At 50.4% G+C, this 13,021-nt stretch overlaps 1 protein-coding gene across 1 annotated transcript in view; it reads right to left on the bottom strand.

Annotated features, from left to right (window-relative positions):
* BAHD1 (bromo adjacent homology domain containing 1) overlaps nucleotides 1-13,021 on the bottom strand; it is a 39,586-nt gene that overhangs the window by 9,360 nt on the left and 17,205 nt on the right. The window contains exons 2-3 of the mRNA XM_054200756.1: nucleotides 4,822-6,477; nucleotides 1,471-1,832 (exon numbers count right to left, since the gene is read on the bottom strand). Coding sequence (XP_054056731.1) covers nucleotides 1,471-1,832; nucleotides 4,822-6,460 — 2,001 coding nt within the window. The 5' untranslated portion in view covers nucleotides 6,461-6,477. The remainder of the gene's footprint in view (nucleotides 1-1,470; nucleotides 1,833-4,821; nucleotides 6,478-13,021) is intronic.

Consider the following 13,021-nt stretch of genomic DNA (forward strand, 5'->3'; position numbering starts at 1 on the left):
AGGTACGAATTTCCTTCATATTCAAAGGCAGGGAAAACTAGGCATATTTTGAATGCTATGCATTTCTCCGATACACACGTTGCAAGAAAACAAATAAAACGTGAAATATTTCACATGAACAGGGCAGGGAGGGGCAGGGAGGCCGTGACATAAAGCTTAACGACATTGCTATCACTTCCTTTGTACCCTCTAACATTACAAAACGATCACTTTTTGGACTGTGAACTGGGGTTTCGTATTTTATTTTAGTTTTGCTCCAAAAACTCACTTCCGAATGCCTGAGCAGGATGGGTTTAACCTCCTGCCAGATCGCCCAAGCAAAGTCAGAAGCATCAGGCGCCAGGACTTAAGGAGATTAACGGGGCGCTGCTCCCTTCCACGTGTCGAAGTCTGAGCGACGGACGCGAGAGGCCCGGCTCTGGCTTTCACGAGCTCCATCCTCGCACAGCCCTGGGACCCAGACACAGCCCCGGGACCCGGACACAGCCCCGAGGGCTGAAGCTGCGAACCCCGTCCCAGAGGATGCTCGCAGCAGCTCGGGCTCACACCACCGCGGCAGCGCAGGCGGCTCCGCTCGGCCCACAGCTCCTCTTCCCGCTGACATTTACTGCGCGCAGCTCAACACCTTGTCCCACCTTCCCAGACAGCACGTGGGCCCAGATTCCAAGTCCACAGCTCTTCTGTTTTAGCAACATCAAGTATGCTGCCTCCTCTCTCAATTGAAGCGGACTTTGTACCAGAGTTAATTAAATTTTCTGGCAGGAAATCTCCCGTCTTGCAGGAGCCAGTCTCTGTCCCTGAACACAACAAATGGGAACGCACAGACGTGAAATCCTTGAAGGAGTGACTGGCCATGCCACCAGAGAAGCTACAAGGAGGAGGATACTGGGTGCTAGAAAAATTCCATCTGGGAGCCAGGACACTGTCTCAGTCCTCTGTGCTCTCTGGGAGATCCCGCTGGGCTACAGACACCATCAGTGAGAAGAGCCACCTTATGAGAGCTACCTTTAGACAACCGCCCCTTATAACAAGGCTAAAATGTCCCTCATTTTCTCAAACAGGTTTGCCCTAACTGAGGAGGAAGAAGCTGGAGGACTATCTCTCTGTAGGATGGACTCACACGTGCGCAGGTGCCACCCCTGCAAATGCCAAAGCCAGAAGTATTCATCATCGTGGCATTTCAGCTGATGCTAGCACAGGAGCAGCAGGTTCTCCCTCCTTTCCAAACAGCCCGTCATGCTGTGCGGGGTAATACCAGGGTGCACGAGAAAAACAAAGCCAAGAGCAGCCTGGCCTCAAAGCCCAGCCAAAAGGCACTATTTGCTTGTCCAAGAGGTTCTAGATGGCATCTAGTGACCATCTCCACCTTGAAGCAAGGCCCAAAATGCTCGCGAGCCTTCATGATCCCTGAAGCTGCATGAACGGAGTGCTGGTTTTTGTGCATGTACGGCAATACCCACAGACACCTACCACAACGTAGACGGCCTTCTCGCAGGCTGTGCCGACGGGTATCCAGCCGTTGGTAGCTCTCCGCCGGCTGATGCGCTGCTGCTTTGGATGGGAGTGACCTCCTGCCGCTTTGCTGTCGGAGGCGTGGAGACAGCCCGGAGTATTTCGGAGCCCAGATTTGGAGCCGCTGGGAGGCTTTGAGCTCTGTGGACATTCTCGGGCCATGGTCTGAGGGTCAGAGTTGGGGGTCTGCAGATGAGGAACGGGTTCTGCAGCCGGTGGCACGCTGGGTACAGGACATCCTGAGAGCGGGTGGGCAGGTGACGCGGGGTGCCCTGCCACAGGGATTGTGAGGTTCAGCTGGTCCAGAGACTTGCAGCCTTCTAGCAGAAGGGAAGAAGAGAGACACGTATCTCATTTGAAGTATAAGACGACTACACAATCAAGACTGTCCCAAACCACCACTGCTTTCTCCCGAAATTCCCTTGATTGCATTATAGCAGTAAAGGCTCTTCACGTTGTAATTTCATTCTGCACTGTCACTGGATTGTAAAAGCAAAGATATTTCTAAGCCTGCGATGCTCCAACGTGTCGCTGCCGATGACACTGCACTACAACAAACCCATCTGAAATCCCCCAAAGTAATGCCAGCCGGGAACACACATAAGGCTGGCCAGTGTCCAAAGCAGTTCCAGCCTGTCAATATGTACAAAAGAAATAAAAGGCTTATCAAAACGATGGGAAGGATTAAACCACGCTGGCAGAAGAAGCCAGCTTCTTTCAAAAAGCCAAATTCTACTAATCAGGGAAAATTGAGAAGATTCTCTGAATTAACTCCAGAAAGAGGAAACAACGTGGAACAGAAGTACGTAAGATGATGCACGCTGCTGCCTTCAGCAAAACCATGTCCCTAGAGCAGGCACATTAAACCACAGGTTCCTAAGTTGGCTGACGCTGCCTCTCAAACGCATCCCAGGACACCTCCCTCCGCTCCAGGAATCACAAAACAAGCCCTCAACCCAGGCCAACGCGTCCGACAGAAGAGCAAGTCGGGTTTGAATTACCCACTGTCAGCAGGGAGAAAGCTGCCGGCCCAACATACAAAGCACCCCTGTTCCCTCAATCCGAAAGCGCGCTTTTTGGGGTGACCAGGAAGGCGGCTTCAGGCCAGCCCCAGGAGATGCCCCCGGAGTGGACAATGCCCAAGCAAACGCGTGTTCAGGTCTCCTGCCTGGCCCCGGCAGGCATGGGACCCACGGAGCAGTGAATCACCTCTTGAGTATTTTGCTTACAAAAGCATTTTCAAGCTGGAACTAAAGCAGGATGAAGCTTCACAAAAGTATCTACTGAACTCCAGGCGAGCAGCGCAGAGCTGGCCATGCCGGCACCCCGGGACGCGGTCCTTGGCTGCTCACACACACACACTGCTGGCCAGCCCCCACCCACACGGGGGCTAAAGCATTGCACAGCCCATCCCGTCCCATCCCCACCACCCTGCAAACCAGCCACGGGACGGGGAAAGCAACCCCTCTCCCCCATGTATGGCAGACCACGACCGCCCAGGTCACAGCCTCACCCCTTGATTTGTCCCAAACAGACACCGGTGTTTCCATACGAACATCTCAAACACACCAAATAAGACAGATACAACACAAGGTATGCGACACGACTAGCTGGATCCCCTCGTACCAGTGCTCTCAGATGGGAGGCTCGCTTGCAGCCAAAGTACTCCTTTAATTCACCAAAATAACCCACTCCAGGGAAGGAGGAGATTTCAGAGGCACGCTCATATATAAAAATCAACTCCTAAGCGCAAGTCCCTGTTAATATTCTAGGAGACCTCCTTATACACCTCAATCCACAAAACAAAGTCTAAATTATTCCAATGTTGTAGGCTTTTAAAGAACAAAGTTGCTCACAGGAAGGAAATCAGAATCAGCGAAGCATTTATACTTACAGCCAGCTTTAACCCAGAATGCACCGCATCCCAGAAATGTGCTAGGAAAGGAAATTCTCCTGCCACTTACAAACCTACAGCGAGAAAGATGTCAGCAGCGGGGTGACACGGGGCCAGTAAATACATGCCCCTGGAGCCAGCACTGCCCCTGCCAGCACCATGAGAAACCGCCGCGTTCGCAGGGAGGGCTGAACTCCAAAAAAATACTGTTCGCACCACCTGCACCCTCCTGGTTGCGCAAAGGTAGAGGCACCAGCATGCAAAATTTCAGGAACAAAGTAGACTGACGTGACCCGGGGGCAGTACAGGGAAAGCTGTCAGACGAGAACACGCTGCTGAGCGAGCGAGTTGTCTTGCAAGCATCCAACAGAGCAGCGAAGCCACTAGCCAACACTGTCTAGCTGCCGCCGTAGGAAGCGGCACCGTGACAGCGGGGATATTAAGGGAAAACGGAAATTACACTTCAACCAAATGCTCCCGGGTTTCAGCAGCTTCCTACGGCAGAAGATGATAAAGCCTGGCTCAAACTGAGCGCTGAACCAAAACTTCACCCACCTACCTGAAAATGTGTTTTAAGCGGGTAAGTCATGTCTCCTCCTGACTCGAGCACGTGGCTAAGCGGGAGCGCCGTGTTTACACTCCCGGCGGCCGAAGCAGCCTGCTCTACAGACCGCCCTGTCTGCAGACCGCAGCGCTGTCTAGCACGATGGCTTTTATACAAAGTACTGGTGTCTGATAACCCCCACACAACAGCCACTTTTAAATATTTCAAAAGATATTTTTCAATAGCAAAGGCAAAGCTCCGAGATAAAGCACGTCGGAGGACAAAGTCTGAAAAACAGAGAGGGGACGGAAGAGGGCCAGGCAAGTAACTCCATCGCCTCTCACACCGCCACTGGGCTCATTTCAGTGCCTCATTTTCAGGCGTTGTTTAAGAGCAAGGACGGGCCCACCGCTTGCCGGACTCACCGATGCTGCGGTCCCAGAGCCAGCTTTTGGGAACGGAGAAGCGCCTCACCCCGACGGGCTCCAGACCCTCCGCTCGGGGCGGCACAGCAGGATGGCGAGAAACCTTGCAGAGCACGTAGGAACTAAAACCCACTCATTTTACCCAGATCAAAGCGATGCGGTTAGCTCCAGCATGACAAGTCATGAGTCACCTTCTCACTGCCCAAATCCTTTCACCATTTCTATGCTTTCCACACCAATAAGAGCTTTCAGCGGGAAAAACCCTCAGGGCTAAAAATGGGGGAAGGGGAGGTGAAAGGCAGATTCTTTTCCAGCCGCAGTCAGGCTGCGAGGCACCACGCGCAGAGGGAACTTGCCTCCTGGCAACGAGATATTAGCCACCGCGCCGAACCAGCCCTCTTCTCCTAGGAACGCCGAATGAGATCTGCTCGCACTTTGCACCTTACCTGCTGCAAAAGGCATTTTGTAGGGGTAGCTGTTCCGTCCGGCATGCACGCTGCTGATCCTGCCCTCCGGCACGTGCACCACGCCGCAGACGCTGTAGCTGTTAATGGCCGTTCCTTCTCCGCAACAGTACGGGGAGTTACACCAGTGGAGTGGCTGGAAATGAGCACCTGATGGCAAGGAGCTGGGCGACACCAAGAGCCCCTCGCAGGTCGCAGACTGCGAAAGCTCCTCCTTGGGGTAAACGGAGCAGTGAGAGTAGCCACTGTATCCACTTTGGCCGTAATACACATAAAACCCATTCAACGGAGTCAGATCGGAGGATTCATAGAGACATCCACAATCCGTGTGATTCCCGGGCACGGGCAGGGGAGGGAACTGCTGCACGGGAAAGGAAGGCTGATGAAATTCCTGTTTGGGGGTCGGGGATTTCTCTCCGGGTCTTCCGTACTCCGGCTTCATGGAAGCTTGTCCACCCATGAGCAAAGGCAGTCTGTGGTAGAAACCCTCTGTGCTAGCATAGGAGCTAGACAGCGACTCGTAAGGGACGGGTTCTGTCGTCCCGTAGAGCCTAGAGGAGTCCCGCTGCTCTCCTTTCCCAAAGGCGCCTACAGCGAGGCCTCGCCAGCCGTGCTGACCTTCCATTTTCAAGCTAGCCATCTCCTTCTTGGATTTGACGCAGTTCTTCCTACCGGCTTTGGCCCATTTGAGCGTAGATTTTGAACAGTGGTTCTCGGACTTGCCCTCTCCGTCCGATTTACTCCTCTGCTTCAGGGGTTGGTCTTTCTCATGGGTCAGCTTCAGAAAGGCTACGGCATTCAGGCTGGCCAGTCTCTTTGGGGTGGGATGGTAGGAGACGGCACCGTCCTCCCTCTTTGTCCCATCCTCAAAGACCTCATCCAGTGAATGGTCACAGCTATTGCATTTCTGACTGGGCTCGTGCCGGTTTTTGCCTTTACCTGTTTTCACGGCTGTTTTTTCCAGCGCGGGCCAGTTGTCCCCAGCTTTGCAATGCAAGCTCTTAACGGTACAGTCTCCACCGGCTTTAACGGAGTCCCTCCGAAAACGCCTGCCGGATAATAAGCCATCGTCCCGTTCAAAAAGCAGATTGTTGACGGCCTCTGCGTTCAGCGAGGCCAGCCTGCGTTTCCTGGGCTCTGAAGGAGCAGCATCAAGGTCCTGCTCTGTCCCTGGATAAGTTATTGTGCACTTTTCCCCAGATGAATCACTCTTCCCTGCTCCCACAGGCTGAACTTGTTCAGAGGAGAACAAAGCCGGTCCCAAACCCTCCATCCAGCTGGGAAGGTCCTTTTTTTTACAGCTCTGGGTCTGTTTGGACAGAGAGCCGGCCACATCCTCCAGCCTGGTGAGGAGCACTTTGCAGGTCTTTTTGTTCACCGAGGGGAGCAGACGTCTCCGCAGTGGGTACGTCTTTCGCACTTCATGCAAATTCTTGCTTTTGTTTGTCCCCACAAACCCACTCGGACAGTTCGGAGCCTCGGTGGCATCTCCGTCCCTCTGCTCGCCGCACTCCGCGTCGGTCCTGTCCATCCTCCTGCTGCCTGTTGGTGATGATGCTTGGCCAGCAGAACCAGCTGGGTGTTTCAGAAGGAAAAGTTGTTTCTTCCGGGCATGCGTCATAGGATCAATGTCCAATCCTGAGAACAAACAGCAGAAAACATCTATTAATATCACTGAGAGGGACCCATCTCCTCACAAAGCACCAACTGCCAATTAGGAAATATTTGGGGAAGCTCGTTTCTATACACAGTAGAGTTTTTTTGGGCGATGGCCAGTTAAGCCAATTAAGAGACAGGATGCAATGAGATGTGGTTTAATATCAAGCCATAGAACACGATAGTAATTAAAAGCAAGGTGGTGACGGCAAATGCCACAGCAGCTGGGAAAACCAGGGTACGGCCAGAAAGCTGTTTCTCCCAGCTCCCGGTCCAAGTACGGTCCCCGTTACAGCCATGCTGTTTCTAACACGTTACAAATTCTCATCAAATCTACTATAGCCGATCCGAACGCTGGTCCAGGGCATCCAGCAGCAATAAATCCCAGGTATTTGACTGCCTGCGTGTTGATACAGGCAGGCTGCTTCATTGTCATTTTCTGAAACAATTAGACAAAAGAAAAACAAAAAAGTCCACCTACTCATGTGAAAGGTAAACTTGGTCTATTAAGCAGAGATCTGCCAACATTAATAAATTAAATAGATGCAAATCCCTATGCAGGTTAGAACCTGGCTACTCGCTGCTGTTTTTCCCTACAGTTATATTTTATAAACGTTGCGGACATTAAACAACCAAATCATCACGTTCAGCAGAGGCGCCCTAAAAATACGTTCACGGGAGGAAAAAGAATTACTCAGCTGTATGTCATTCCCGACTTTTCATCTAGATGCTATGTCAAGTCACTCTTCAAAACCAACACAAATTACTAAAAGAAAGAGATAAGAATCTGCAGGCGGAAGAGGAACCGCCTGGCTGAAGGCCGGGCTGAGCGAACCAACACCCAGCACCCCGGGGAAGCTGCCGGCAGCCCCAGCACCCCGGACCTTCCCGGCCAGGTAAAGCACGACAGAAGCGGTCAGGCTCTGATTTACCAACAGAGGGAATTCTTCCTGCAGAGGCAGAAGCCGTGCCAGCCTTGGGAGGAGGACGGCTCCCTCCGAGCGAGGGGTCTGCGTGGAAAGGTGGGGAGGAAGCGTCAGGCCCAGGGGGAATGGAGACAAGTGCCGACTGCCTTCCCCAAAGCACCCGGAGCAGAGGCTTCTGCTTGCCTCCTCACGCAGGGAGTACATCCCGGGCTTTTGCCCCACACCACGGGTAGGAGCTTACCACTGAACGGCCTCCAAGTATTTAGTAAGCAAGCGACAGGAGAGGCACAGCACCGGCCGGAGACCCCGTCAGCTACACGTCGGCTTCCTGAGTTATCACAGAATCGCCTGGGTTAGGAGGGACCTTTCAGACCGTCGGGTCCAACCACCAACCCAACGCTGACAAACCCACCACTACCCCACGTCCCTCCGTACCGCGTCTGCCCGGCTTTGAAATCCCTCCAGGGATGGCGACCCCACCACTGCCCTGGGCAGCCTCTTCCAATGCTTAATAACACTTTCAGGGTAAAAATTTTTCCTAATATTCATCCTAAACCTCCCCTGGTGCAACTTGAGGCCGTCTCCTCTTGTCCCATGGCCTGTTCCTTGGGAGGAGAGACCGACCCCCCCTGGCTACCCCCTCCTCTCAGGGAGTTGTAGAGAGCAAGGTCTCCCCTCAGCCTGCTGTTCTCCAGCAAACTAAATCTAATTTTCAGTTGTCCTGTTCCATTTTTAGCAGAAGGGTTACCACGTCTCCATACTCTTGCATTTCAACCTCAGCAAGTGACCTGCAGCAGGCTTGCATCAGGGATTTGAGGAATTGAGCAATTTTGCAGTCTGAAGGAGCGGACATTCATGTAAACAGCCGTAGGTCTAATGCTAAGAAAGGATATGGGTAGGTCATACTCACCTATAAACATTAAAAAAAGACAGCCTAATTGGGTGATAATGGAATAGATTTAATTAAGTCTGTATCTGAGCATCGGAAACAGCAGAAAAGGACAATCGCTTGCATTTAATGGTATTTATGAAATAGCCAGATTCCCTTTTTTAGCACCAAAGAGTTGGTCTTCATATTAGCATCAACCTCGGAGCGGTTTTATCTTCCCTGCAATCAGGTATTTGGCTGGAACGCTCCCCAATTGACACCATCGACGCTGGTCTGCCACTTCTAAGGCTCTTAATTAAAGCTACTACCGCTTTTGCAGTGATTAGAACAAAGCTACTGAATTACAAGAACCGTTCATTTGATATGGTTTAATCAAGCTGATAATTAGATTATCTATTTGAAATAAGCCCAATGTGTTTTAACTGACTTGCTTATATACACATTAATTAAAAGAAACTTAGGAATTGAAACCCACTGTGGTTTGCACATTGCTTTTCTGGATGTCAGACTCTTCCCAACATGCTTTGGGGTAACTGACCCCTTGCACCCCCTTACACACAGGATATCTCCCATGGCTCGTGCCCAAATGGAGTGCTCTGTGGGGAGCAAACATTTACCAATATCCACGTTTTTCTGATAAGAAAAACAGGTTCTGGAAATTAGAAGGATGCTTATCAAGTCAGACAGACAGTTTCCCCCCAGATTGGAATTCTTCTTGCACAATAGGTCAAACTGACCACACACAAGAGGACTGTAATTTAAAAAATAAATCAGGCAGAGTGGGGTTTGGCAGCGGTAGACCAGGCATCCTACACAACCATACCCTGCGGAGGCTATAGGGACCAGTGGTTTCCTACTTTCTGTTGTCCCTACCGAGAGACTGAGCCTCCGGCAGAGATGCTGAGCAGAGAGGTGAGAAACCCAAACTGAACAGCCGTGGCTTCTCTTAAACCCAGCATCAGCCACCTCCCTCTCCTCAAGCTTCCACAAGCAGCAGCCTGACCTTCTGGCCCCTCACCACACACCCTTCACTCGCTGGGGCTTTAGAGCCTGTTAGTAGTCAAATGAGTGAGAGTATCAATCAAAACCCCAGTACTGTAGACATGACTTTGTTCACACCACGTCTGCTCTAAAGTTAGAAAAAGTCCAGCAGAGATTGAAGGGAATTTTTCCAACGGTAGAGTCCCATTAACAGCACAGTGAGGGTCTGCCCTCTTTGACCCCACAAGGATCGCCAAGACAAACAATAGCTTAAAGACAATATGTTTTCTGGAACCTAAGCATAGGAATGCTTTAAGTAGCAATACCCAAAATGAAAACCGATTGCCCCCCTCCCCTCTTTTTTTTTTTTTTCTCAACATACATTTGCTAGAACTGCGAGAAATCCCCCTCCCTCTCCAAAGGCCGGAGCCAAGACCCATCTCCCAGTGCGGAACAGGTACCAACGTCTTGCCGTGTTGTACCGCATTTACAGCTAATACCGTAACCCAGCTTGCAGCGCTGACAGCCTGCAACCGGCAACGTCAAGAGAAACACTCGAGTTGAACATGCAAAGATGACAATAGAGATATCGAGTCAAAAACGCATTAAAGCGGGAAGAGCACCACGATTCAATGCAATCTGCTTTAAGAGTCTCAGTCGCATAAGCCCTTTGACACGACAAGTTCTTAGGCACAATAGTAATCAAGCAATCACAGGCAGCTGGCGTTTTTTTATTTCTTATTTTTTAATGAAGGGAGGTTATGCCTGCATAGATCTCCTTCTTGGCATCTGGTCTCTTGAGTTCTCTCCCCCACACCCGAGTTCTGCTGCTCTGACACTACGAAGTACTTATCTACAGATGAAGAACTAAGGTATCTGGGAAGTTGTGGAAAGACAAAATAAGCCAGCCCCACACATTTTGGCATTATAGCCAAGTAAATCCTTAAAGTGCCAGCAAGGAAAACACCAGCACCATCCAGCAACACTTCCACACGACTGTAAACCCTCCGAAATCCAGCTTTGCGGCAGAAACACAGGACGACATGCAGAAATACAATCAAAGTAGCTTAAGCAAATGCAGAAGTCAGCATTACTCTCTAAAAATTTCCACAGTGGATTCCTTGGCAAAAATCAGCCAAGTTTCTCCCCGACATGCTCAGCTTGGAGACGGAGAGGTCATTCTTCCAGATCACACCCCACTAAAAACCCAAGTCCAAAGTCAGGTGAATTCTGTTTGTCTTCAAACAACTGAATGCCATTTGCTCTGCGCTGGCTCAATATTATCAGTATATTATTGGCAGAAATAAACCAATTTTGAGTGGATCAGTTACAAAGTGCGGTTAAAAAGGTACAGTTTCCACACAGGGAACTTCCCCATGGTATCACCACGATAAAACAACCACCGTGACCCGCAGAGCGGTCTGTAGAAGCTGGGGCCTTGTTTATCCTCCCAAGCCCTTTTTCTGACATAATACTCTAATGGAGGTGAGAACAATCAGGGTTAGCATCCGTAATGAACCTTGTTATTCCAGGGCCATATGCAATGTGAATTTATTACAAACCATCATGTCCAATTAGGAGGAAATAAAAAAGATGGCTCCATATCCCACAGAAGGCAAGTATAATGTTTTAAATCTGTTCCTCGACATCTCTTTTGGAGAAACTCTCTCACCTCTCCACAGAAGTCACTCTCAGTCTGGAGAATTTCACGCATTTTTCTGTTCTCCATGAATTGTCTCACGCGGGTGCAGAAAGAGCCACCCCGAGCCTTGCTAGGAGGCTGCTCGAGCAATGCCGCTGCCAGTTTTGGAGAGGTATTGTGATAGGCACGAAGAAAAAAAATACTAAATCAGCAATTCAGCCACATGGCAAGCACACACCCAGCAGCAGGCGCCAAATAGTCTTACGAGATCGCTGTATTGAACACAAGTCATCGTTAGGATGCTGGGCGACCAAGTTTTTCCACGCCTACCAAATGTCCTGTGCCGCCTGGATGGGTTGCTACGGGGATGCTGCTGCTCGTTCCCTTCCTGGGAAGAAGCAGCGAGCAGCTGAGGCTGCTGCCTTTCCTGGGATCTGACAATCCCTCTTCTACCCCAGCATGACACAGGAGCGGAGCTTTTGAATGCTGCTCCAAACTAAACCATCTGACAGTCAAGTGTATCGTGCCTCAAAATCAGAGTCCTGCCGAGTCGACTTACAGCACGTATTGTACGTGTTTCAGCCGGGCAGGGAGAGTGTCAGGGCTCTTCATCCTCTTTCCACCTTTGTATTGCTTCACAAAGCAAAGAAGAAAAACCAACTGTGCCCAGAGTCTCCAAGAAGTCACGAGATAATCTGCAGAACTGAAAGTGAAGATACTTAAACCAGAACTACCCATTTACTGCTTGCAGCCGAGGAGCTGGATCAATGGCAAGAAGACATTTAGGTGTAAATATCGGAAACGAAACAAGTTCCACAAAGCAGCTTGGTGTACGCAGCTGCACCCAGAGCCCACCAAGCCTTTTAAAGCGTAGTTGGAATCGCGGCCGCCTTCCTCAAACCGGACCAGTTCTCCAAATTGTCGTCACAGCTGTCGAACCCAAACCAGATCGGAATAAAGACAAATTAAAAAAAAACCAACACCGGTCCAATTTTCTGCTAGAATAAAACCACTACCCAAACAGCAAAATCAGAAGAGAGTTGATGCCTCATTAGTAGGAAAATAAGCAAGTGTGTTAACAGCTGCATTTTCTGTAATCACGCAGCTGCAGCATCTGTCTCTCCCTCTCCATCACTTGATTGCAAGTGAAATTAGAAGAAACTAGTCTGGGACTACCCGTTCAAGCACCATTTCCTTTCCAAGGCTTCACTACGGAGCTGCGCTTGTTCCAAGGAGACGATGCCAAAAGCACGGAAATTTAAAGCTTTTAAAGCTCCTAATCCATTTGGCACTTCAGTAATGTACAAAGAGTTACGACAACATGGATCTTCCTCTCCGTGCAACAGCATCGTTCTGCCGAGTGTCAGCCCCTGTCCACTTGCAGAAGTTATATCCATTTAAACCGGCGCAGCTTATGCTACAACAGCAGCCCTATAAGTACCTGGAGGATTGGCTCCTTTCTCCCTGCTGCTTTTACAGCCGAATAATTCTCAGTGCTACAAGGAACACGTTGCATGAAGGAAGCCTCCCAGGAGTTCTTGGAAAACCGGATAAATCACAGAAGCGTCAGGTATCCCAGGCTGAATTACACAAACGCTGCGCCAGCCCCACGAGTGGAAGCATCGTTTCAATCTCAAACATTTAGAAAAACTGTAATTGTTGCAGGCTGCAATTTGTCTTCCCAGAGTCCAGCCCTGATTTTTCTCCAGAGGCCCATCGGAAGCTCCATCATCCACACGCTCCAGAGAAAACTGTTTATACAGAGCTCATTAGGCTGCAGAAAAGGCTTGTTTCTCTCTCTCATCAACACAGCCCTAACCATTTGCCAGCACCTCCTGAAAACCATGTGAATGCCATACCGGAGGATGCAGCCCATGTCTGCGTAGCTTCGGGGAGGCTTGCAGAAAGGGATGTGGGGCAACTCTGTCACCGTCACCAGAGACCTCTGGAAGCAGCGTGGGACTCTGCTCCACTCCCTGGTCCAACACCAGTAATTACAGCTTCGTTGCGAAAGCCTGTGCTCCAGCCACATAGCTGGGAGTGTTGCAGAACATGTGTGGCCGTGATAAATTACAGTGCTCACACAAC

Source organism: Rissa tridactyla, chromosome 4 (genome assembly GCF_028500815.1).
Source record: "Rissa tridactyla isolate bRisTri1 chromosome 4, bRisTri1.patW.cur.20221130, whole genome shotgun sequence".
Lineage (NCBI taxonomy): Eukaryota > Metazoa > Chordata > Aves > Charadriiformes > Laridae > Rissa > Rissa tridactyla.